Below are 27,544 nucleotides of genomic sequence, written 5' to 3'. Positions count from 1 at the left end.
TATTCGTCAAAAAAAAAAAAACCCTCCTTGAGTATTGTGTATCACAAATTTTTATACTAGTTCTATTTAAAAAAAAAAGAAAAAATAATTTCTTATTAATACCCTTTGTTTTTTTTTGTTTTTTGTTTTTTTTTTGACGATCTATCTTGTTAATTGGATCCAAATTTTCAATTAATTAGATCCAAATTTTGCTTAATCTCAAAACGCGTGCATGCAACTATGCAAGACCATTTCGATTCAATTAACTCATTCTTTATTTCCTAACTTACGAATTAATCAACCAATGATAGAGATAGTGCGGGCACAACCAACGTGCATTTTATAAAAATAGATATTGGTTCATCTTTATTATTGAGTGCATATAAAGATAAAAATGCATTGGATCAAATTATTACGAAGTATTAAATACATAAATCATTAAACTATTCATCGCTTAATTTCTGCCCGATAATCCACGGCATTACTTATCAAAAATTATTACTAGTAGTTTTAATGAAATTAATCAGCTGTTTTTTTCTTTTCTTTTTTTTTTATTATAATTTTTGATACAGATAATATGAATTTAACCAGCTAAATATTAAACAATTCATCTTTCTCCCAAAATATTATTTTTTTCGTTAATAACCAAACCGACGTGAGCTCTCCAAAAAAACAGTTAGAATATTTTGCTCCTTTTGATATGGATCTCCAAACTCAAACACAGAGAATCATAAGCCTATATACACCTACCAATTCTATCACCATAAAAAAACATGCCTATATTTTGTCATTTTTCATTTTAATTGCCATAATAATTTTTGCAATATCAAATATCATAAACCCTTATGATCTCCAATACCTTCGTTACTATTCTCCTTTTCAACAAAAACTACAAACTTGTGACTATTCCAATGGAGAATGGGTGTGGGATGAGAACTACCCTTTTCATAGCTACGACGAGAGTTGCCGGTTTCTCGATCCCGGGTTCCGGTGTCATCAGAATGGACGTGCTAATACAAGCTTCCGTCATTGGCGATGGCAACCTCATGGGTGTGATCTTCCTAGGTACGTACTCTTTATTTTTTATTATCAAATGATTTTTTCTCCTATTTTGTTATTAGTTCTAATTTGATATGTGCCGGATTGTCCTTGTGGCTCATTCGAACAAATAAAAAATCTTTCACGACGGAAGTTTATCCTTTATGTTCTCTACTGCGTTTACGACTATCACATTGTTCTGGTAAAGGTTAATTAGAATATCTATACAATGTCAAGTTACCTCTAATCCACTAATAAATGATGTTTTTTTGACAAAAAACATGCTATGTCATTCAATGTATGAAGCATATGTATGCTAAGGTGCCTAAAATTTATGTGTCTCAGATTCAATGCAAGTGATTTTCTAGAGAGAAGCAGGAATGGAAGGATAATATTCGCCGGAGATTCGATAGGTAGAAACCAATGGGAGTCACTATTATGCATGCTATCAACCGGAGTTTCAAACAAATCATTAATATATGAAGCAAATGGAGTTCCTATAACCAAGCACAAAGGCTATTTCTCAATGATATTTCAAGACTTCAACTTGAGTGTTGAGTATTACCGTGTCCCCTTCCTTGTACGACTAAGCCGTCCACCACCTAACTCGCCAGGACAAGTACATGGAGCTATTAAGGTTGACAAGCTCCACTGGTGGTCGGAGAAATGGCCAGGAGCAGATGTTTTCGTCTTCAATAATGGTCACTGGTGGAATGAGGCGAAAACTATTGGGTCGTATGTACTGATATATTTGTTTTTCACTATAATTGCAGTCACTAACATTCTTTTTCATAACTAATCTGTTTTAATAAAACAAAAAAAAAAAAAAAACAAAAACAAACTGGCAAACAAGATCATGTTACCTATTCTTCATTTTCAGGGGCATTTACTTTCAGGAAGGAGGGGTTGTAAATATGACAATGGATTACACGGAAGCTTTTCGAAGGTCGATGAGGACACTAAAGTCATGGGCAGAAGAGAAGTTAAATTCACAAAGAAGCCACATTTTTTTCCGAAGCTATGCTCCAGTTCATTACAGGCACTGCACTTAATTCTTTATTGTTACTGTAACACTTTTGACAACACTATCATGAATAAATATTAATGAAGCTATGTTTCTGAATTTACAAGAATGTGTGTCTCAGGAATGGAACATGGGATACAGGAGGTACTTGTAGAGATAGCCTGGCACCTGAGACGAGCAAAAAGAATCTGCAGGCAGATCCGCCATTCAACCAATATGTTCTAGATGTGGTCAAAGAAATGGAAGGCAATGAGATGATGGTCAATTTTTTGAATATTACATATCTGTCTGAGTTTAGAATGGATGGCCACCCATCGATCCATCGCGAGCCACTTTCTGAACAGCACTTCATAGAAGACTGTAGCCATTGGTGTCTTCCCGGGGTTCCAGACATATGGAATGAACTTCTTTACTCGCAGCTGCTGGCAAAAGATTTTAGAACCAAGAGAAACTAAGGTCAATCATATGTAGTTGCCTTTTGTATCAACAGTCAGAAGGATTAATTGATTTAATTCAGCTTCACGTTGAATCCTCAACATTATTGTCCTCCAGCTTTGAATCCTCAGCACTGGTCTGCTTCACTTTATCAAGCTGCCTTAGTAGATCCAGCCGTTCTGACCCATATGGTGACGGTATCTGCAAGATATATGTAGTTTAGTGGACACCGATAATTAAGGTTTTTTGCAACACAAAATTCAAATTTGGGAGTACAGATCCAGAAAACACACCAAGGCTGGAACATATCTTTGGATGGCTGCCAACATTGCTGCATGTCCAACTGCAGTGACCTGTCAATTATGGGAAGTAAAAGACATGATTACTATTTGTCTTTTATACTATATAGACCAAAATTTTGATCCCAAGTCATTGTAATCTGTCAAACGAAGCATGAGAAACATGCATAACATTGGGCTAAGAAACTCACAGGAAGAAGCATGAGAACTCCAATTGGAACCACTGACGCCATGTCAGTACAGGTTCTACGAAGATACTTCTTCTCCTTTTCAGTTAGTTCATCGCCTATTATTGCTCTTCTAAGGAGCCCCGCAGCAGCAGCAACATCAATAGCTAGAAGTTGAGTGCCTTGCCAAACATCCTACCGAAAAGTAATAATTATAATTAACATAATACTTTTTTTTTGAAGTACCACAGTTGCTGAGTAGAATTCAGCAGATCATTAATTGGAACAAAAACAATTGGACAATATGTTGTCCACATATAGTTCATGTTTGACTTTTGGAATTAAGCCTTGTAAAATTAGCCATACTTGGAACAACTCCGTAATATATATTGGTATAACTTAAAATAGAAATTATTACATATATTTCAGAAAGTAGTTAAGTCTGTAAATTGAAAACACTTACAATCAGACCTAGGTAAGGTAAAAAAATACATATTGAAGACCATAAAAAGTTTAATATGGCTGTTATTTGTGGATGGAATACTATTTTATCGCAGAGCAATAAAGAAGCCAATCAAAGACAAGACCAATATGGAAGCCAATCAAGGACAAGACCAATTAAACTTTTCATGGTCTTCAATATGTATTCTTGAAGGAAAAGGGTTGCCTGAACACCTAAATGACACATTCATTTCCTTGATTCCGAAAACTGAAAATCCGGAACTAGCATCCCAATTCCGACCCATTGGGTTATGTAATGTGGCATACAAAAGTAATCACAAAAGTGATTGTGAATCGGTTGAAACTTGTCCTCCCTCTGTCCCTCATCTAATATCAAATACGCCAAGTTTTGTTCTGGGGCATCAAATTACAGACAACATTGTAATTGTCCAAGAAGTCATCCATACCATGAGAAGAAAACAAGGAGAGAAAGGATACATGGCAATTGAAATCGATTTTGAAAAAGCCTATGATAGCTTGAGATGGTCTTTCATCCGAGATACGATGGTTTAAATGAATCTACCTATTTTTATGGCAGAATTAATTATGGAGTGTATCCCTTTGGCTTCACTCCAAGTGCTATTGAACAGAGACCCATCCCAAAGTTTCAAAACCTTTAAGAGGGGTGAGACAAGGGGATCCACTTTCACCTTATTTGTTTGTTATGTGCATGGAAAGGTTCTATCAAACGATTGAAGAAGCAATCATTCTAAAGAAGTGGAAGCCCATCGAAGCTAGTAGGGATGGACCATTGCTTTCTAATCTTTTCTTTGCGGATGATATCATATTATGTGCGGAGGCATGTGTCTATCAACCCGAAGCAATTCATGATTGTCTTCGTAGATTTTGTGATGCCTTGGGTCAAAAAGTGAGCTTAGCCAAGTCACGAGTTTATTTTTCGAAGAATGTGGATTTGGCAGCCAATTGGCATTAGCTCGGCTTTACAAATGGAACCCACCAAAGACCTTGGGATGTACTTGGGGATGCCAACAACAAGCAGGGTCACAAAGGAAACGTTTCAACATCTTTGTGAAAATATAGATAGGAGATTGTCGAGATAGAAGTCAAAGTATTTATCTCTTGGTGGGAGAATAACTCTTGCTACTTCTACTCTATCGACGATGGCGATGTATTCAATGTAGATGGCCAAGATACCCAAGTCCATTTGCGAGTCCATTGATAAAAAAACCTGCCAATTTGTTTGGGGTGGCAATGATGAACAAAGAAGCATTTGCTAGCTTGGGAAACTCTACAAAGGCCTAGAGATCAAGGTGGAATTGGGATTTATTCGGCTATGCAAGCGAATGCTGCCTTTCTCACAAAGCTAGGGTGGCGAGTCCTATCCGCCTTTGGGCTAGAGTGCTTCGAGCTAAGTATTGTAAAGGCCGTTACGATGTAGAGATGTTCAAACCAAAGGCTGGAATGTCCAACGTTTGGAGTGGTATAGCTGAAAATGCCAAGTTTATAGAAGGAGTTCAAACAACAATAAGGGATGGCATGAACACCTTATTTTGGGAGCATAGATGGTGCACTGACGAACCCCTAAGAGACCTTGTCACACGAGAAGAGATTGTAAAGGTTATGGTCCAAGTGATATGGGAAGAAGATATTGGCTAGAGATGGAACATCTTCAGCCTGTACCTTAATGAGATTTCTCTCAAGAAAATCCAAAACCACGAGGTAAGAAAAGATTCAAGTTTGGGTGATTTGGTGTTTTGGAAAGATGGAAATAAAGGGAAATTCACCATTCGATCAGCCACTTTGTATCATGATGATGAGTGCCGGGATATAGTTTGGAAAGCTCCGGTCTAACAACGAACAAATCCGAGCATTTTTATGGTTGGCATGCCATGATAGGGTGCTTGGGAATTTAAATAGGTTCAAGAGGAAGCTCACAGACGATCCAAAGTGCTACATATGTGTCGCACTGAATATTCTCCAAGACTTGCCCAACCGCAAGATTAGTTTGGAGGAAGACCCTCACCCCTTCGATAAGCCTACAATTTTATCAAGGCAACATAGGAATGGATTGTACAAAATATGAAAAATCCGGACCAAGATGAGGAAGAACGTTGGGTCACTTATTTTGGGATTGCCATTTGGTGGATTTGGAGGTGGAGAAATTGTTTCACCTTTAACAGGCGGGATGAATTTCCCATCGATTTTGTAGCTTTCTTACAAGTTTGATATGAAGAGGCCAAAAGAGCGCTAAGAGGGGTGCTAGGTGAAGAGCAGGGGGCTGGTATTAGGAAGAAACATATATTTGTGGCTTGGCAAGCTCCTGATTATGGCTTGTATACGCTAAATTGTGATGGTGCTGTGAAAGGTTGCCAGGTCCAGCGGGAGGAGGTGCTATTATTCGAGATTATAATGGCAATTTGTTGCAGCATTTCATTCGAATTTTGGCTACAGCACCGCATTCAGAGCTGAAGTACTGGCCTTGACTAGAGGATTGGAGTTAGCTCGTAATCTGCAGATTGATAAGCTAGAAGTCCAGATGGACAATATTGCGTGTGTTCAGGCCTTAAGCAAGAAGGAAGTACCAAGGGGAGAAAACATCCACGACATCACCTACTGTCAGAAGCTGCTCAATGATCCAAGCTGGTCAACTAAGGTAGCACATGTGTTTAAAGAAGAAAATAGAGCGGCGGATTGTTTGGCCAACCGCAAAGTTGTTCATGAATCATGACTCTCCTTTAGAGTATATTTATAATGTTCCAGTTGAGCTTAGTCGTATTTTAGAGGAGGATTCTAGGGGTGTGGCTATACCACATTTAGTCCATCCGTAGGTATTTGTTTGGTTTTATTTTGCTTTTTCTTTCTTTCAGTTTGTACCTCCTTTGAAAAAAAAAAAAAAAAGAAAAGAAAAAAAGACAAGACCAATATGGAAGGCAATCAAAGACAGCCATATAACTAATTAAATATGCTTCCCCTATTTAGAAAGGAAAATTTGTAAATAATAATCCTAACTTTGTTCCATTTTCTTTTAATAATCCCAACTTTGGGGGTTGTTTTCTTTCTTCGATCTCAAACCAATCAATAAAAGTCAATGACCTATTATATAGGTAACTTGACACGTGTCAAGTCCGGATTGGTCCAAATTTAAAAAAAAAAAAGTAAAAAACAAAAAAAAAAACACCACCACATCCACCTACACTCCTCCCTTTCCCCCACAGGCCCACCTTAATCCCACCAGTGCCCAGTCCTCCGGCGGCCACTGCATCCCTTGCCGGTGTCGCCGGCGATTTCCCCCCTCCCCGAAACTCCCTCCTATTCTCCCACGCAACACCAAGCAAACCCCTCCACTCCCAAAAACTCCAATCTGCCCCTCCACTCCCGAAACCTTAGTGGCTAGAGTTTTCGATGGTGGGGGTCTGGGGAAGGGTGTATGGGGGTTTTTGAAAGTGAGGAAGGTGGTTTTTATGCGTTTTGAGTGTTTCAAGGGAGATTTGGTGGTGGTGGTGGTGGGGGGGGGGGGGGGAAGGGCGGAAACGAGGGAAGAAAGGCACCGGTGAGTGGGTGAATCGACTCACCAGCACGGAGGGAAAGGGGAAATTGGCGCGGAGAGAGGAACCAGCGTAGGGAAGGGGGAATGGCGGCAGCCGGCCAGCATCAAGATTCTGGTGGCGTATTGGTGGCGTCAAGGTTCTGGTTGGGCGTGAAGTTTGGGTGGGTTTTTTTTTTTTTTTTTTTGTTTTTTTTTTTTTGTTTTGTTCTTTTTTGTTTTTGAATTTTTTTAATCCAATAAAATTGCGCCACGTGGCAGTTAAAAGGAAAAAAAAAAACCATTCAACAGGTAACCGGTCAATGGGATTGAAGAAAGTTAATACCCTCATAAGTTGGGATTATTCTAGAATAATCCAAAGTTGGGATTATTAAATGAAAATGGAGCAAAGTTGAGATTATTATTTACAAATTTTCCTTTTGGAAAAGGCTGTAGACACACAATTTTAAATGCAAAATTTTTTCTTAGCAGAGGGAATAATGGAAAGTAAAAATTTTGCCCCAACTACTGAAAAGAACAGTAGTCTTGTTGATTTATCAAAAGAAAGCTCAATGATCAGTACTACCAGCTATCATTCTCAGTTACACACAGAACTTAAAGTGGCCAACCATGTATTAAACCATATCGTGAAAATAATTTGCATCAACTTAAGTCAGAGAAAGTAAAAGTTTCAATTACATCTTACCACCTAATGCAATTTCTATGGGCAGAACAGATCTATAAATATAAATTCCAAAAAAGAACAATGGAATATAACAAGTCAGTGTTATATTAATCACTTAGCCCTGTTCACTTCACCTTATTTTTGCTGAACTGAAATTATTTTTACTCAATTGAAAGTATTTTTGTTAGACTTAAATTATTTTTACTGAAATGAAATTATTTTTGTTGAAATGAAATTATTTTTACAGACTCTTTGTTATATTTCTTCTTTATAGTTAATGATTTTTACTGAACTGAAATTATTTTTTACTAAACTTAACTTATTTTTACTGAACTAAATTTTTTTCTTTTACCGAATTGAATTATTTTTTTAAGGTGAAGAGAACAGGGCCTTAGTCTTCATTTCTCTTAACACCATCAACTTTAATGCAGGATCACTGTTCTATTCACAATGACAAAACATACATTAATAGGGTAAGTGTGCATACCGTGCTCGTCTCTTTCAGCTTTTCAAATGACTTTCCAATTAAGCTCTCATCCTTTTGCACTTGTATTAATTCAGTACCTCTTATTGCAATGGGATACTCAGTTTCCTGAATAGAGATAATTGAAACAAAGCTTCATTATTTTTTGATGTAATTCTTACTTATGGAAAAGCACTAAGAAGAATATAAAATAACTGCTTTAGCAAGTAAATTTTGTTTACAAAGAGTCAAAGACAAATGTGATTGCTGTAGCACATTTAAACTTCAAGGTGCTATTCCTTCTCCCTCTGGCTTTATATTTCTATACCTACCCCAAAAACTAGAAAGTATGTTAAAGCCAAGTTTATTTAGCACGTAAATACAACTTCTTAAAAACTATATAATGGAAAACTATATGTATGCTGAATATGCTAGAGCTTGGAAGGGTAACAAAAGCTAGATTTATCCTCTCTATTCTAAAAGGTTTTGTGACAGGTATTTGGGTAGACTGATGGATAGAATGGGTTTTTGGATTTTTGCCTTTTTCTTCTCTTGTTTGGCCAAAGAATGAACTCCTCGGTATATTCCTGACAAAACATACTAGAAACCGCTCCAAAGATCACAAATAGTAAACTTAAAAAAAAGCATTCTTAAAAAATATGGATCTGAGATATCACAGGGCATTGAAGCAACAGTATTACTGGAAAAAGACATGAAGTCTGTTTATAGCTTTAAACACCAATCACGAGAGACATGGATCTGAGATATTATTTTGTAAACCCACCCCCCTTCTTTTCCCAACCACACACAAAAATAAGGGAAAATAATAGTACCTCTTCACTTTCAGAGTCTGTAGTGCTGCTTTGAACTCGTTTTTCTAGCTCCATGAGTTCACTCCTCAAGATTTCAAAACGATAAATTTCATTAGAATCTGACTTTCCAGTGTCTGCACTTGACAAGCTGGATAAACCCAAGGATCTGTTACCCTGCATTTTCTAAGGTAAATAAGAATCAAGACAACAAAGATAACATCCTGAGGCTCAGATAAAGAAGAATACAGAAAGATACAAATTACTTCATGGACACTTTGGGTTTTTTTAGATAAAAAAAAAAAAAAAAGAAATTTCATAAAAGAAAAAAGAATACAATCAGCAGACATGTCCACACGATTGACAATTAATGACTAACCAATAAATCAAATCCTATCGAGAAAACCCTTCTTAAGACCCACTCCTTCATAACTCAAGTCACGAGCCACCTTACCGAGGTGCTAAGATGACAACGCCTAGAAGGCCTGAGGCACGCTATGTGCTCTTCTCAATAGCAACAGAGTTTTCCCTGTCTTCCTAATTACGATTGATAACCAAAATCGAGAATGTAATGATGGACCCTAGTTTAGCACTTTACTCAATTTTTACATCTGATCATTAGCTAGATAGACAGAGCCCAATTTTCTCAAAAAAAAAAAAAAAAGATAGACCCCAAAGCTAGAAGATATGGCCACAACCTACAATTTCAGTCTTTTTGATAAAAATAATTTAACAGCCCAGATCATGACTTGTTTCTAATGTTTCAAATGTTCATGTAGATATTGACTTAAATTAATAGCATACAATACTGGGACGTATTCATAATTAGTAAAACACAGTTCTACAGATAAACAAATTATCTCTCAGTATTTAATTCCTCACAAAGAAACATAGCTTGGTATACAGAAGAATGAAGAAATAGCATAAGAAATTCCAGATGAAAAATTATGTAAAGATGATGCATACAGTAGTATCAGCAGTCTTGGAAGATTCAAGGCCAGGCTTCTTCACCGAAGGTGGGAACAGGAAGTTCCATAAACTGTTCCATAAACCAAGAAGATTACTGAAAGCTCCAAAACTGTAGTTTTGCAGATTAGTCTCACATCATATATGTTGGAGAAATTTGATGACAGCAATAAGTATCATAATGAAACATTTGGCAACAGGAAGCTTTCCCAACTGTTTATATGCATACCTGTTGTTCTTGTCCAGCACAAGAGCACCATCTTTTCCTTTCATAGATCTGCTTCCATCGCCAGTGGAAGTTGATTTAACATCATCGTTTTCCTGATTGATGAGCATGGCATTTTAGTGTAAAGAAAGAGAAATATTGAATTATTCAAAAAGGCCCAAAATGTTCCCAATCCCTCATAGAGTTCAATACTGGGTTACTATTTTGTTTCGATTCAATAACCCCCCCCCCCCTTTGGTAGGATGCTCCCTCTGTTACCTTTTAATGTTTCCATTTGGAATGTCTTGGTCATAGAGACAAAACATAGACCATGCATTCTAATCAATATACAAGAAAAAATATTATCATGTGGGATCTTGTTAGATTCACCATAGTGTGTAATTTCAAATAATCGACTTTCATAATCAATACTCATATGTAACTAAAGATATTGATAGTTAAAGATGTGCACTGGAAATTGTGAAAATATTGGAACCATCATAATGGAGCAGAGGGAATACACAACAAAGAGTATATAAGTTGAGGCATCGAAACACCAAAGGATACAATATTGCTCATTTGACTTTGTAATCAATCCATGTAACTTAAAGTAGTCGTCTGCTTCAATGGACTCAAATTAATTGTATAAAAATAAAATAAGAGATGAACTCATGAGACTAGGGGCAGAGACTCTAAAGTGGAGATCGAGCAATAAGCATGCATATCTACCCTTTCTTAGAAGTCAAATACAAGGAACCAACCTGCATAATAATGAGTAACATTTATGTCCATCAAATTCTTAACTCAGGTATAAGTAGGGTCCTTCCACCCTATATTTATCATTTAAAAGCTCAACACATTTGACTTCTCATAATAATATTATTCAAAATCACCTCAATACTTGGCGTTTTTTAGCTTAGTTTTGCACTTTTTTGTGTGCGTTTTGTTGGGTGGGTGGGTTGTGTTTTGTCTTTTAATTTCCGGTTCAAGGCCTTAGAGTAATGTGGGATGGCTCCTATATTGAGTGAAATGAAGACAAGGTGCAAAAGCTTAAAGAAATGGAGTTTCCAAAGAAAGATTTGAAAAGCCTGGGGAAGGTAGCAGCACCTCGAAAAAACATTGGAGCTTAAAAATTTAAAATTAACAAAAGGTCTGTACTAGGCACGACTGGCTGTGCAACATTCTGCAAGGTCATGTAGACCTCCCATATACTTTTTTCAAGTTTTTGGACCATGTATACCCAAGGGTTGTTCTGAACAACTGTTGCATGTCCAACTGTGCAGCTTTTAGCAATTAGCACTGTCATGCAGTAGTTCCAGAGCCCTTCCCCAGCAAGCGATATTGTCGGGCAAAATGCGAAAGGTTGTTCTGGCCCTCTAGACTACAGATCAGCAAGCAATTACAGGTTGCATGACCGGTCGTGCAATCCTTGCATGGTCCTGCAACCTGGATTTTTTTCCTGACAGTGTTGTTTTACTCTGAGTTTTCTTATTTCAGCTTCAGGGTTTAAGAAGTCATTGTTGCACTTCATTTTTTTTGTTTTTTCAATTTTTCTTATTTGAGCTTCAGGGTTTAAGAAGTCATTGTTACACTTCAATTCAATTACAGCTTCAGAATTTTTTCCTGACAGTGTTGTTTTACTCCGAGTCTTTAATTTTTTTTTTAATTATTTTAGCCCTCTAGACTACACAGATCAGCAAGCAATTACAAGCTTTTTTGATCTGGTTATTATTTTTAATTTTACTTGGTAAGTGGTAACTTGTTTTTAGATTTTATTTTTAGTTTAATTATGTTCTTATTAGTTGTAAGGAGTTTGATATGGGTTTGTAAATTTATCATTTTCATCTATTCATTTCTTACTTCAGGTTTGTAGATTTTCATATTTTGAACTTAAAACTTCATATTTTTGGTTAAAGTAATCGTGTTAAACCTTCCATGATTAATATGTTTAAGGCCATCAAGCTTGATTTTATTCAATTATTAGCAGAAATTGATAACATGCATCATGAGTAGTCTTGTTAGCTAGGGGGCTTGGTTAAAAACTAGATCAATGCTCTATTTGACCTAATGTTGAAGGTCTAAGGTAGAATAAGATTGATGATTGATTCATTGCAGGTTGGAAAACTGTTTGCATATACTGTGGCCACATGAATGGCTGCTTTGTTGCCTCTCTACCTATCTCTTGAGCCTATTTCAAGTGAGACTATCTGAATCTTGACTAGGAGAGAGATCCCGTTAGTAGGTGCTTATTAATCTTGAGAGTAGTTAGGAAACAAAATCAAGATAAAAATCCTACTCGCTTTGGATAATATGTTATTGCTTGAATTTGCATGCTTGATAGAGGTAAAAACCTAAGTCCCAATTTAATTTCATCCCCTTAATTTCCTTAATCCCTGTTGTTACTCATTTGTGTGCTGTTAAAGTCTAATTTCTAGCTCCCTAGTGCCTTCTTATTGCTGAGATCTAAATCAACAAACTTGTTTTAATTGTTATATTGGTAGTTTAGTAATCTAATAGCTAATCACCAATCATTCTCTTAGAACTAGCTTATTTTTGAGCTTGTGAAACTTCAGTTCTTGATTTGACTGACTTATCCCGTTCCCTGAGTAGGTGACCCTTATATACTTCTATACCAAGTACAGAGGTCTAGATGTAGGGGTTAGTTATGATATAATTTCCACTTAATCACATGAGAAGACAATTATACTATTCAGTAAGAATATGGCAGAAAAATTCTGTGACCCATTAAAGGAATCTTAGATTGATGTCCATTGTTACATAGATCATTTCAAGACAAAATGAAAGGAAGGAGATAAGGATATAAGAAAGATAATAAAAGATACCTCCTGGAGAGAAGCCGCCTTAGCTCTAAAAGATGCCTCAAGAAATTCCGCTTCTTTCTTAAGTTTCCTAATTTTTTCAAGATCAGAGCAAGCGGCTTTTAGGTGTTCTTTTCCGGAACCAGAACTGGATACATGCATCTCTTGGATCAATGTTTCCAATCTGACTAAAGCCTCTTCAACATTTTCCAGTGCCTGACACAAACCCCCAATATCAGCCATCCGAAGAAAGCAACTAAATTTTCTTATCGACGAAAATGAAATAATAATACTTCATCCCATATTAATTGCAAGATGAAGGGAGGCCAAAACTTCAGGAACTCACGTGATGAGAAGAGAAATTAAATAGGACTCATTTGACCAGGAGAGATTGATCAAGACATAGCCCACAATATTAAATCGGGTTGGCTTAAATGGAGAGGGGCCATGGGAGTATTATGTGACCGAAGCATTCCCCTACAATTGAAAGGGAAATTCTACAGGATTGCCATAAGACCAGTGTTGCTCTATGGTGACTTCTAAGTAGGAGCACATTAAAAAGATGGAGGTTACGAAAATGCGCATGTTAAGATGGATGTGCAAGAACACGGTAAGAGACAATTAGAAATGAGGTTATTCGCAAGAAAGTGGGTGTGGCAGGCATTGCAGACAAACTAAGGGAAAGCCGCCTACGTTGGTTCAAACATGTAAGACGGAGACCCAAGGGTGCACCGGTACGAGGAGTGGAGGAGTGGGACCATGGAGGGGTTAAACGAGGGAGAGGGAGACCGAAAAATGTCATGGTTGGAAGGAATTATGAAGAACATGGATTAACATGAGCACGAGGCATTTGATCGTAAGGGATGGAGGAGGAACATTTTTGTGGATGACTATACGGAATAATAATTTTTGGGTTCATGTAGCCAACCCCACTTATGGGATTAAGGGTTTGATTGATTGATGAGGAGAGAGAAAGAGAGAGTCAGTTACCAAACAAATTACTGTTGTGAATTTGTGATATAGGTTCAAACTTTTATAAAAGAGAAGTGTTGCCATTATTATGGAGCTGAGTATGTAATTGAAAAGACAACCTTTCCATGAAGAGAGACAGAAATTTCCAGTGGCCTTTGTAATCATAGTTTCTTTATGCAAAATATATACACACAAAAAAAAGAAAAACAAAAATGAATACCTGGTCAAAAGAATAGGGGTCCTCCCTAGAATTAAAGCTAGAATTAGCTTCAACTCTCTCAACAGATCTCTTAATCTTACTCCTGGATAATTCATCCCTGAGTCAAAGTATGAAGCAAATTAATTTAATAAGTAATTTCAGGGGCGCAGGGGATCATACTGGAAATTTGAACCATTCAAGTTACATCAACACATTGACCACACATCAACAAATCACCCTAGTAGATGCAAGTCTGCGCTTTGTAATTTTGGTGAATTTTAGACCAGTTTTGGCTTGACAAAAGCGCAAGCTCTTTAAATCTTGATTGGTATCTTTGATATGGACATCCTAAATGCACATTTAATATCAAGCCACAGGGACAACTCTTGCACGCTTACTTTTATTACTCTACAGAAACAGTAAGACCTAAATGATGTTTCAGCATAGGAAACCCACAATGGAATTAGAAAATTCCAGGCCATGCAAAGGTACTCTAGATTTATATCAGTTCATTTTAACTTCCCATGAACCCTTGCAACCTTTTTGTATATTCAAGAAAAAAGAGAGAACTTACTTTAGCAGCCCAAATTCCTCCATGGAACTCCCAAGCTTGTGAAGTCTGTTAGAAAACTGATATGTCAACACTAGCGAGCAGAAATGAAGAAGTATAGCAATACAGCAGGAAGGCCTCCAAAAAAAGGCCAAACAATGCTTACCCTTTTGAAAGAAACCATGCTGCTTTCACATTGGAAGGGTTCTCAACCCACTTACTGTGTTTAATAAACACTCGGATCCAACGTGAGCAAACATCTAGTGCTTGTGGTACAGCCTCTGGATTTGGAGGCAATTCAGACTTGTTATTATGCCCAAGTGAGCCTTTGATGGTGTTACTGTAACCAGGATAGAAAGGAAGCCAATCCAACTCTTCACAGACTACCTGTCAAATCATTACCTACATAAATACAACTTTTACTCACTAGATATATATATATTTTATAAGATCACAACGTTCTTACCTCAACAAAAAGTTCATAAGAGCTTATTGAAGAGAACTGTGGATAATACAGCACACAACCCCCAACAAGGTATCTACATATGTGAGCAAGAAATTAATAGATACTAAGTACAGAGGAAAAGTTAACCACAAAAAGAAACCGGTAGAGATTCATGCAACACACTACGTATTTTAAAAGAACTACCTGATGAAGCCCTCAATTGGTACAGGAATTTTATCAAAACCATTTGCTGCCAGGAAAGATTTTGTACTTCTACCTAGGGCAACAAAAAATCCAAAAATTGCTAGGTCCTTCTCCAATACCTGCAATGTTGCAACAATGAAAATAAATAAACCAATCAACAAATCTAAACTACTTCAGCAAAAATATTTGATAAAATCTCAATATCTATCAAGTCCTCTTTGAATTAGTTAAAATTGCTTATGAATCCACTTCTTTTCATTTATACTCTTAAATATCATATAGAAACCTTTGCACCATCTTTCCCAATAAATAACATTTCCACCAACTTCGTCACAAATAGCTCTTTCCTTTTTTATATTATTAGTTTGTCTCCATCAAGTATGAGAATTGGAAAAGATGCTTATTTATGCCAAAGACTTGAGCAGTGTTACACTTGAGTGCACTGGAATTTCAAAATAAATAACAAACCGTATACTCTAAGAGTACTAAAAAATTAAAGCATACAAGTTTCTGCTTAAATCTAACATAAAGTTATATGGTTTTCATTTCTGTTTAAAAGACACAATATTCCTATGTTAAATTTCACTTTTCACTACGTCTACAGGTTGTTAACTTAAATCTCCACAAGTGAGTGACTGTTTCCTCCTCAATAACCAGCCTAAGTTCTCTGCACTTACACTTACATTCAACCATGCATGTACAATTGACAATTCCAATCACAATCCCTCATCTAGTGCTGCCTAGTCTCCCTATAACAGAGAGCTTTACATATCATCTGCCTCTGGAAGCCTACCCTTACAAAACTAATGTCTCAATCCTTATGTTCCATGCCCCATGATATATGAATGTAACCACGGACATTGATACATCAGCACAACCAAGTACAATGACGATTATACATTAAAATGAAGATCACACTAGACTGAATGATAATTCCACTTTCGAGAGGTGGATGCTCTCCAAGTATGAGCCTTCGAGAGGCTCACTCTCTCCCAATAACAAGCCTCACAATATTCAACATTTCCTTATTCTTCCTAATGAGGCCTTTTTATAGAAAATCCCCCCTAAAAAACCTCTAGCTTATTTCCCAAGTTACTACTAAAAGATTATGACTAACATGCCCCTCCCTAAATATCGATTCCTTGCATTATGATACGAGTCAAGTCTGCGTTTGGGGTAGCTCAATTTGACTCGCCAACATTTTAAGTCAAGCTTAAGCTAAGTCATTTTGCAGATACAACCATGTGACTTAACATGACATTAAGTGAAATGTAACACCCATCTGATACTGCTTTCATGACAATGTGACTGTTCATCATAATTGCAGCTACAACTGTGAATTATTTTTTATAAAAATTTAATTTTGTTTGAACCAAGTAAAATAATCTATTAAATTTGCAAAAATAGCTGGAATAATGGTGCTTCAATTAGATTCATGGATCCCTGTACTAAATCACTTGCTCATGAGCCATTGTCAGCAACCCTGGCCAGAACCATTTTCTCAACGAATATTGCAGCAAAGTACACCCAAGATTTCTATTTATTTTAGTCATTAAGAGCCCATTGTGAAAATTTGCCTCACTTATTACATTTGTGATTCATGTAATCATCAGGACTTTTCTATTAGCTGTTTGGTACAGTATTAATCATTAATTTGTTTTAGACAATAATTAATTAAATAGTTATTTATCAATCAAAGATCAAACAAATAGAGTGCAGATGCAATGCTCATATTTTATTAATTCATAAACATTGCTTTGAACACGACATATTATTGCTATTTTCTGTGTGCAAACTACTCCCTTGCTAGGAACTGACATCATTAGAGCTCTAACAATGGTAGAAATTAGGGGATAAAAATGATAATGATATTGATAACATGAGAATTACACTAGTTTGGATGATAATTCCACTTTCGAGAGGTGGATTCTCTCCCAAGTATGAGCTTTCGAGAGGCTCACTCTCTCCCAATAACAATCCTCACAATATTCCACATTTCCTTATTCCTCCTAATGAGGCTTATTTGTAGAAAATTTCTCCTAACAAACCTCTAACTTATTCCCCAAGTCACTAATAATAGACTATGACTAACATGCCCTCTTCTTAATAGTGATTCCTTGCATCCCTTCACTCATACTTTTTGCTTCTTACAAAAAAAAAAAATTAAATCTGCAAAGGGTCTTCAGAAGCAAAATAAAGAAGGGAAAGTAGCAAGCAGCAAAACATTTACCCTCACAAATCCCATCTTAACAAGGTCTTTGTTGCAAGTGTTTTGAGAGTAAAAAGATAAACATATAAAATGAACACAAACAAATAGCTTTCCTGTTATCTTTGATGTCCTTCAGTGTACTAGATGCAAAATGCAAAAACCAAGCAAACAGAGAATTCAACATTCTCTACTCCTATTTCTGCACTGTGTTTACTTCTTTACCACACTCCATGCCCTTTTTTTTCCATCCCATAAGGAAATATACGAAAGGAAAATATAAAACTATTCCTCCACAGGATTGAAAGGAAGATATAAACCGTTCGACCAGATGTGCAGCAATTAAATATATTTTAAGTGAGGTCAAAACTCAAAGATAATTACGAGTCTGATTAGTTCTCACCTCAATGCTTTCGGATGTGGTGAGTCTTGACCACAGTTTGTCTCTACTTATAGCTCTTTGTAACTTCTTCTGCACAAGATCCACCCAAAACACCATTTCATCTGTTTCGCAATCATCTGTTACTCCACAGAATGCGGCTCGAGGTCCAAAATGCACCAAGAATTCTTTAGGCAGACCAATTTCCTTTACTGCATGGTAAGCTTCATGTATAGAAATGGTACCAACTAGCACATCCATCAAACTACCAGTTATATCAGGGATCATGGAGTAGAACGGTGAGCAAGAAATCTTGGCTGGTCCAAGCTTTAATATTGCAGCAGTACATACCAAAGCCAGCACAAGGAGTGATATATCACTGGCATTACCTGATCCTGGTGTCGTTCTATCGCCAGACCTGAAATAAAAGAGAACTTATTTTATTTAGGGTTTTGATTAGAACACAAAAGTAGTTATAGACAAATAAATTAGCACCCAAAATATTACAAATACATACAAGGTAACAGCTCTAAAGCGTGGGTCCCTCTCAAAATGATCGACAAAAGTTGCTACCACAACAGGAATTTTTTTGAGACCAAAACCATTCAAAAAGTACAGACTGCTTGCCAGATAACTTCTCCCTGATTGCACTCTCCAAAGGAGCTGAAAGACGTAACAAACTGCATCACCAGAAAGCAAACAGTTAAGTGCAGCAATAAAATAAGAACAAAGTGTTTTACTTGAACACTGGTATAGGGATGGGAATCCCTTTCCCCCCACCCCTCTTTCTCCCAACCAAAAAAAAAAAAAAAAAAAAAAAAAAAGCACAGTAGGATTCTTAAAATATGAAGTTATTCCGTATGAATGATGCAATTATGACAGCAAACAGCTATAAAGGCTTGTACAGGAGTTTAGACGTTTTCTGTTATAGATGTCAGTGACCAGAACATTGAGGTAAATCCAACTAGAAATAATTAGAAATTGGTGGCTGTTTAGTACCTCACGGGGTAATGAAACCAGCTTTACAAGAAACCTGTTCCAAATCAATGGTTTATTGAACATTTAACAACGAAACTAGGAGAGTGAATAGCAAATTCAATAATGGAGATCTTCAAGAAAGATTTCTTCAACAAACTAAGGCAGTAGCTCTTTAGGCTTAATTTTATTTGGCTCTGTGATATAGCTCCACTTTCAAAATGGATGCTGGCCAGTCACAACATCAGAAATCTTTGAGGGTTCACCGGTTCACCCAATTTTGATTAAGTTAAACATTCAAAGACATAAAACCAAAAAATTAGTGGTGAGAGCCAATCCCCCGGGTCACCAGGTGAGTGATAAGATCATGAGAATGGTGACTATTGTTCCCTATGGTAATATTGATGCTAAAATAAGATCATTCAGTTTTACATGATTGTAACAGATACAGATCTGTTGCAATGGAAGTCTGATCAGAAAAAAATGAATTGAGGCTGACCTCATCTTCTTGAGCCTTTTTCTCTTTGATCCCCTCTGATCCTGGTGACCTAGATCACCCGATTTAGATTCTACCTGTCTTTGACCCACAGTTTCACTACAGTAGTCACTTTGACCTTAGATTCACTACTGTAGTCACATTGACCACAGAGCTATCTGAATTCCTCTCCCAGAAGAGAGGAGGGGCTAAGTTCTCCCTAGGTGAGATCATATTGAACAGACTTCTATTCCTTTTTATCAAACATGATTTTTCAATTAGAAATATGATAGGCCTTCAATTAGCTAGGAACAAGCACATATTGCAAGTGCCAAGCAAGATTGTCATTTTGACATCGAGTGTACATTGTACAAAGTACCTTTTACACTCCATAAAAAGGTTCAGGCAATTTTCATCAGTTGACACAGTGTCCAAACTCCAAAGTATATATTAAAAAAATAAATAAATAAAAAAGGAAATGAACCAAAAAAAAAAAAAAATCAATAAAATGAACAAGATATCTCATAAAGGATGTTGCTACATACGGAGTCCTTGGAAATTACCACACATTAAGATGGTTCAAGGCAGGATGGCGTTTCAGACACATGACATATAATTCTAAAACAAATGTCAATGCCATATCATTTTGAGTATTGCGGCAGTATCCAAAACTAAATTCAACTAAGGCCTAGTTCTCTTAACCTTATCAAATAATAATAATAATCAATAAAAATAATATCAATTCAGTAAAAATAAGTTAAGTTCAGTTAAAATAAGTTCAATAAAAGTAATTTTTCAACAGAGAAAATAATTTAAATTTGGCAAAAATAATTTCACTTCAGCCAAAAAAAGATGAAGAGAGCAAGGTCTTAGTTAGATGAAAGTGATAACTTATGAAAGTGTCTAATAAGAATGGTGCTGCAAGCCCTTGGATATTCATCTGACAAGTATTTTCTCCTCTTCATTGATAAAAAATCAAGTTGAGATACAATAAAATCATACGGGAGTAGATCAATCTTTGACAATTTACAAATTTGAATTTTACCCTTTTTGCATAATGTACCAAGAATAACTTACCAAAAAAAAAAATGTACCAAGAATAAACAAAATACAAGACAGCAATTATAACTAGAGGATTTGAAGATGGGGAAAAATGCAAAACTAAAATAGGTAACCGTTCTCCTCTGATAGGAGAATAAAAATAAAGTCAATAACAAGTTTTACTTGTGCACATTGGTGATACTCAGAAAAGTTAAACCACATAGAGCCCAAATAGGGCAGGAAAGACTATTGTTGCAATAATTGCATATTTACTTTTAAAGGATTTGCTGAAAACAAATGGGAACATACAACTTCGACCATCAAACATTTTATGCCAAAAGACATCTACCTTCTCTGAACAGCAGCATTTATTTCCCTGTCCCTCCCATCCCTGCGTGATGAGATCTCATTAGCAGCTTGCAGCAAAGCATATACAGAAGCCTGGGGAAATTACGGAGAAAATTAAATGATTGATTATATTCTACGCGACCTTGAAAGTTTTGGGAACACTTAAGTAAAAGATGTGTAATCAATAAAATTAATAAGACTAAATATAGTTAATTCTAAACTATATTGCTTAAAGTTCACATGTACTTCAGAAACCTTTATTGCTACTTTACTAGGCATTCTAGCAAAAGTCACATGATTCAGCGGCAATAGATATACAGATTCAGCAACATTTTTATTTTTTTTTAAACTTTGTTGTGGAAAAGCCAGTGCATAAGAGAGAGCATAGAAGCAAGAAAGGACTTAGGGACAACATTGGATCAGAAAAAAGTGTTACCTCTGGTTCGTATTATATGCAACTTTGGATTTTTTTATGTCTCACAAATAATACACCAAAGTTGCATATAATACAAACCGGAGGTAGTAATTGATTTGGCAAGTTATAGCCTAAAATAATAAAACAGAACATGAGTTCAACAGCAAGTTCCATATCCCAGCCGTATCATCTAAACAAGTATGGTCAGTTACTTTCTCATAAGAAATGTAGCTGAAACAATTGGTGAAGAAATTATAACACTGTCATCACTCTCACAATTTACTTGAGTATATTCATAACAAGAAGTTTATCTTGTTATGTTCCTTTCTCTGTATATTCATAACAAGAAGGTTATCTTGTTATGTACTTATGTTCCTTTCTATTTCATGAATGGTTCCTTCTAAAGATTCTTGTTAGCCGACCCCAAATAATTTGGGACTAAGGCTTTGGTATTGTTGTATATTCACAACAAAAATAGTGAAATAAGCATCCTTATGCCTATCTTGGAGCGTAAACAAGAGTATATCACTTCAGCAACAACAATGATCATAGCAAGGGCAAAGTCAATTAAACATGATATAAGACTCAAAACCAATGTGTGTAATGTGTTCTAATCTATCACCTTAAAAGATGTTAAGAATGCAGAAGAAATTAGCATCTAAACAAGATTTCATTATAACCTGATATGATAGTGTCTTTGCCCAAGCATTTTTGTCAACACCAAGCCAGGCTGCTGAAAACCAGGACATTTTTGACAGTGAGCTTTGCTCCTTGATTGATAGCTCAAAAAATCTTGCTGCATCGTATAAAGATTGGACAAGCCCATCTTTGTAGTCCTCATTCTTTAGGGCTTGATCTAGACTAATTCTCATTGCCTCAACATCTTTACTTGTGCTAGCTTTAGGGCTCCCATTAACTGTCACACCATCATCAGCAGATGCGAATAGAAAGATGTTCCGAGCCTTTTTTGGTTTATGAGAAAATAAACTATGGTTTCGAACCTTTAAATACCTACAACTATGACTACTATTTCTATTTTCAAACTCTGTACATTGCAAAAAAGTCTTCCTAAAACCAGCCCATTCAGATATTGTGTGATCTGTGTCTACCACTCTGTACAAACATTGAACTTTACTTGATTTGTTTGCAGCCCATTGAGCTGAAGTGCTGCAATTGTAAGAGGAACAAAAAAGCATGAGTTTCCAACCTAAATTTGAAAAGAAACAAAGAACTTTTTTGGTTGATCTTTAAATAGAATGACAACTTGAAAAAAGGCAACAGTTAGCCAACAGGTCCAATATGTTTATATAGGAGATTAACACCTACTAATATAAATTATCATTCATAACCAGTTCCACATCTGGGTATGCGTTATTAATTTACAGAACATAGAAATAACACTGAAAGAAAATGAGAAAGATTCAACTGTATCCAATAGTATCAATAAGATTGCAAAATGAACATGGTAACAACAACCAAGAATCCCTCCTGCAGTTGTAAGATCTGGAAAGAATTAGTTTGTACAAGAAATTATTATACCGAAAGAAATGATGAAGAACCCCACTAAATTACCATATATAGAAACAAATAATTTCATAACAAGGTACCTCATATTGCAAAAGGAGATAATAGCTCGTCTACAATACATATAATAACAATTATCAAGGGCAATACACTAAACTGGTCGTCAAAGATTGCAAACTATCATTAGTATTTACCGTACACAAACATGCTATCTAGGAAAAAGGGTTTGTCATATTCATCTACGGGGCCTTGGCTATCTAACTAAATAAAGACAGAGGAAATGCAGTAGCGGAAATAGACATTTATCCTCCACTCCCCATGGTATAAAATCCAGGATACAGTAACAATGCAAAACCGCATTCACAACCAACGCAGACGGGTTGCAGTTATTCTGGCCTCTATCTCAGTCAAAATAAGCTCAAAACCTTTTGCAAAGAAGTTACAGTGAAAATCATGTCACTCACACCAACCTATCAACAAAATTCAAAAAGAAAAACCTCTCTTATAATCATAACCAATTAGTCACCTCACCTAACTCCCACTCTTAAGGGAGTCACGTGCAGGAAATTTCCAAGAAAGAACAGTTTCCTTTCTTGATTGAAACAATGGATATATATGAGAAAAATGTTAAGGAAAAAAAATCCTCCACAGTCAACAATCCTTTAGAGTTCTGATTACGTCATCTACAATCACCAATAATTTGTTCATGAGTGGCACTTAAATTATCAGGTAGGTATATGTATCCCATTATTCCTACCAATGAGTCAAAGTTTCCTTTATATTTCCATTAGTTCACTCTTAGACAAAAGACTTGTTTATGACTCATGAGGTCATGACATGATACTTTTTTCGTCATATACTTGAATATCCCCCCTCTCTCTTCTTCATGTTTTTCCATTGGCAAAATTCAGTAGATTCATGAAGAACACATGCAAAGTTAAGCATTATTTATTTCAAGGGTGACACGACACATTACTCTCGGTTCAAGTGGACCAAGATTCTAAATAAATATTTGGAAGAAAGAGATGCTCTTACTCAAGGAACCACTAAAGTTGCTACCAAATGTTAATGATCTTTGACAGTAGAAATTCGGTAGGTTTTCAATAATGAGAAACAGTTAAAAGGGCCATACTTAAATCACAAACGAATGTATATGGAATGACATACTAATTAATAATCATCATCATTTCAAATACTATATAATAGAGCTCCCACATAAAGTGACCTGCCTACACAATACTAATAAGCACTAGATCACAAAGGAAATCAAAACGACACAACTTGCAAAATCCAAAAGAATGTTATACAGTTAGGCACTAATGAAGATCGTTTTTTGTTTCCTAGAAATACTTTTCCATATATCATTTCATGAGAAATTATGAATGGCTTTGGCCTATAGGTTTGGATGCAGTTTTGCTGTTTTGAGAAACAAAAACAGTACTATACTGTTTCAGGATTGGACAAATTATATTTTCTAGAGTTTTAGCCCCTTGTATTTCTTATTAGAAATTGTTTATTACTTTTGCTCTCATTGTATCATTTGTGAAATTGAGATAAAATTGTTTTACCTAAAAGCCTCTTTCTCATCAACTCTCCTAAAAATCTTTGCTCCGATCACCTCTCTCTCTCTCTCTCTCTCTCTCTCTCTCTCTCTCCCCCCTCCCTCCCTCTCTCTCTCCAACTTGTTATGTGAACTTATGCAAATCATACAAGAAACTTGTTATGTGAATTTATGCAAATCATACAAGAGCAAAGGTAAGAAGCAGTGTTAATCCTTTTTCCACTCTAGTCCAATCCCTATTGTAAGAAGTTTTCACATAACTGCGTCGAAAAATAAACTCAACCCAATATATTAATAACTCATTCAAACCTGCTCCCGGCTTCCCAATGTCATCACCCTGCAACATTGCCCAAATCCTGCACAATTCCTATATCACTATCCTCTACAGGCACTCAGAGAACCACCACATTACACAGAGCATCAGATATGAAATTGTACAATTGAGTGAGACATAAGGGAGTCATTTCACAATCTATGTTCCATTGTTTGTGCTTCCCTAATATCCAAAACCCTTGAATCCAAGTTTGCTCCTTTTGCAATCCAAACCTCTTATCTTGTGAATATTAGTTCACCTTATGCTAGTTTTGTGAATATTGTTTGCTTCTTTACTCTCTTTCTCACGTACTTATGGTTGGAAAGAAGAAGAAGGAGACCTTCATCCTTGACCACAACCTCATCAAGAAGAACAAAGGTGAAAGATACATCACCTTTGAGCAACAAATAACCAGTTTGCAAACCGGCTTTGGTCAAATCAACTCCGACTCATCGTCCAAAAGTCTTATGAGGACATAACGGAGACCTTCACCACAATGAAGACTTATTCGAAAGTCTTCATACAGAGTTAGTTGACTTCCGAAAATGAGGTTCAAGCTCCCAAGGTGGCCCTCCATGAGTTTGTTTTCTTTCTCCCCCTCTTATACGCTTTTATTGTTTTTAACATTGGAGACAATGATTATGATAGCATAGGGGGAGTCATGCCCTTAATCTAAATCTATTATCTTGTAAATACTAGTTCTCTTGCTAGTTTTGTAAATATTATTTGTTTCTTTTACTCCTCTTTCTCTAATGAAAAAAAAAATGAAGTTTATGTTCCACAACCAAAAGTCATTAAGGCCCATTTTGTTTTGGTCGAAAACATTTTCATGGAAAATTATTTTCCTTCATCTTTTCATTTTCCTTCATTTGTTTTGATAAGAGATGGAAAACAAATTTTCTAAAGGTGGAAAATTGCACTTTAGCAAAGGAAAACCATTTTCCTTTGAAAAATAAGGTATGCCACATTTTCCTCTTCACTCATTACTTCTCCTTATACTCTCCTCCCATCCTTCCTTTCCTTTTACTTCATTTTTCCTCTAATCAGACAAATAAAGGAAAACTTTCTTTCAAATCATGTTTTCCATTGAAAATTATTTTCCTTGAAAAGTGATTTTCCCTAACAATTGTTTTCCTTCAAAACAAACGGAGCCTAAATGGAAAAACCAGTTATCAAAAAGTTGATATAATTTCTCAGCTTCTACCCCTCCCCCCCACCCCCCACCCCCCGCGAGCAAAAGTGTGTTTGCCTACCAGCCTGTGCATGGTACTACTTGCAAAATCCAAGGTTACCTTATCTTTTAAAAATTATATTATGCACCCATTACTAAGTACACCCACCATCGCATGGACTGTACACATCTTTGCACACGTGAGTACGTGACTATGTGAGTGCAAACATTATCATATAAACATGTTATATCAGTATCTTCACCTGTACTTTGACTCTAAGTAAGTGGTCATTATTATAATTGCCAATTATAAACAAACAACTAGGAAAAGCCAACCCCTAATTCATTTGTTTTCGTCTATCACAATCAAGCCTCAAAGTCTTGATTCCGACCAAAGCCATAACAAGCACAACATACATTTTTCTATCCAGTAAAGTAACGAACTAAAAGACTAACTAGTACTATCAATGCATCCTCATTCATGTCACCAAATAATGATCAAAAAGAATATATGATCTAACTATCTAAGTAGCTAAACAATATAAGTATCTGATATAACTAAACAATGATCCAGAAATGCTTTAACATTCTCTGATCTTTCAATCACCTATTCACCTCTTCTCATTGAAACGCGCATTTCCAAGGCACGAATCCATAATATAAGCTCGAGAAATCCGACAACAACTTATTGATTATCCTATTTTTTTTTCAGAAATCCGACTTACTGTTTTTTTTTTTTTCCAGAAATCCGACAACAGCTTAAACCAGCTAAACACGAAGATAAAAATTAAAATGAAAGACAAGTTTTCAAATTCTCTTTCAAATTCAAACAAAATCTTACAACAGCACTGAATTCGAAATTATTAACTCCACAATTCTACATAACAAATTGCGAAACACAACCACAAAATGGAAACATCGAATTATCCCAAAATCATCACCATTTTTACCAAAATTCATAAAAATTAAACCAAAATTCAACATCATTAATCCCCAAAAATAATGGAATTCTCAAAAATTAAAGGAAAAGCTAATCAAAACAAAAGATTAATCAAGTAAATAACAAAGAGACTAACCTTGGGAGAAGTAGAGACATGGAGTGAGTGAGTAAGCGCGCAAAGTGACAGCAGTGAAGAAGAAGATGAGGTTGTAATACAATAAATGGCGTGTTCGAGAAGATGAAGATGAAGCCTAAAAATCAGGAAATTTGGCTGAGTGGCGAGGCAATTGACATGTCTTCATTTTTGTAAAGCAGTAAATTTGATGAGTTTTGTCAAGTTTAAGCCATTTTTTTTCATTTTTTGGGTAGATGTAAGATTGCTTTATTTGGGCTCTTAGAATAAGGAACTTTTTTTCTTATCTATACTTCTTTTTATGCTTTATGCCCCTTGGAATATTGTGTGTTAAGCCAATGGATTGGGCCTTGGAAATGTGGAGGTCACATTTGTACCCTTTTTTTTTGTCTGTGTATGGAATTGTGGGAACGTTTTTCCAATTTGAGCTCTAAACGTAAACTATTGACAAAAATGGTAGCGTGGAAAAACTATTTACCAAACTAAGCTTCCAGGGTAAATCGCTGTCTCGGACAGCGTTTTACCCCTGGTTTTTTTTTAAAAAAAATTCAACTGGTAAACGCTGTCCCAGACAGCGTTTTACCTTCTGTATTTTTTTAAATTCAGTAGGGCATAAAACGCTGTCTCGGACAGCGTTTTACCCATTGAATTTTTTTTTAAAAAAAACCCAACTACAACTATTTTATATGTTCAACATAAAGCGCTGTCTCAGACAGCGCTTTATGCTTGAACATAAAACGCTGTCTCAGACAGCGCTTTATGCCTTGAACATAAAGCGCTGTCTCAGACAGCGCTTTTCTGCTGGAAACAGCAACCAGC

General features: G+C 36.0%; 1 protein-coding gene and 1 pseudogene across 1 annotated transcript; one reads left to right on the top strand and one right to left on the bottom strand.

The window, feature by feature from the left end:
- Positions 1-69: 69 nt before the first annotated feature.
- LOC110695679 (protein trichome birefringence-like 8) lies at positions 70-2,069 on the top strand. The gene is made up of 3 exons (XM_021872911.1): positions 70-1,044; positions 1,363-1,752; positions 1,898-2,069. The coding sequence occupies exons 1-3, from the start codon at positions 680-682 to the stop codon at positions 2,067-2,069; spliced, it is 927 nt and encodes a 308-aa protein (XP_021728603.1). The 5' UTR covers positions 70-679.
- LOC110695678 lies at positions 1,986-27,090 on the bottom strand (annotated as a pseudogene).
- Between the last annotated feature and the right edge of the window lie 454 nt (positions 27,091-27,544).

Source organism: Chenopodium quinoa, unplaced genomic scaffold (genome assembly GCF_001683475.1).
Source record: "Chenopodium quinoa cultivar QQ74 unplaced genomic scaffold, ASM168347v1, whole genome shotgun sequence".
Lineage (NCBI taxonomy): Eukaryota > Viridiplantae > Streptophyta > Magnoliopsida > Caryophyllales > Amaranthaceae > Chenopodium > Chenopodium quinoa.
Note: the sequence above shows the minus strand (reverse complement) of the source record. Positions and strands in the feature narration are given on the sequence as shown.

Bases quoted from the DNA above. Each gene is read 5' to 3' on its own strand.
- LOC110695679 (XM_021872911.1), top strand. From the start codon at position 680: ATGGATCTCCAAACTCAAACACAGAGAATCATAAGCCTATATACACCT. The intron at 1,045-1,362 runs GTACGTACTCTT...TATGTGTCTCAG, and splicing joins CATGGGTGTGATCTTCCTAG to ATTCAATGCAAGTGATTTTC. The intron at 1,753-1,897 runs GTATGTACTGAT...CTTCATTTTCAG, and splicing joins GAGGCGAAAACTATTGGGTC to GGGCATTTACTTTCAGGAAG.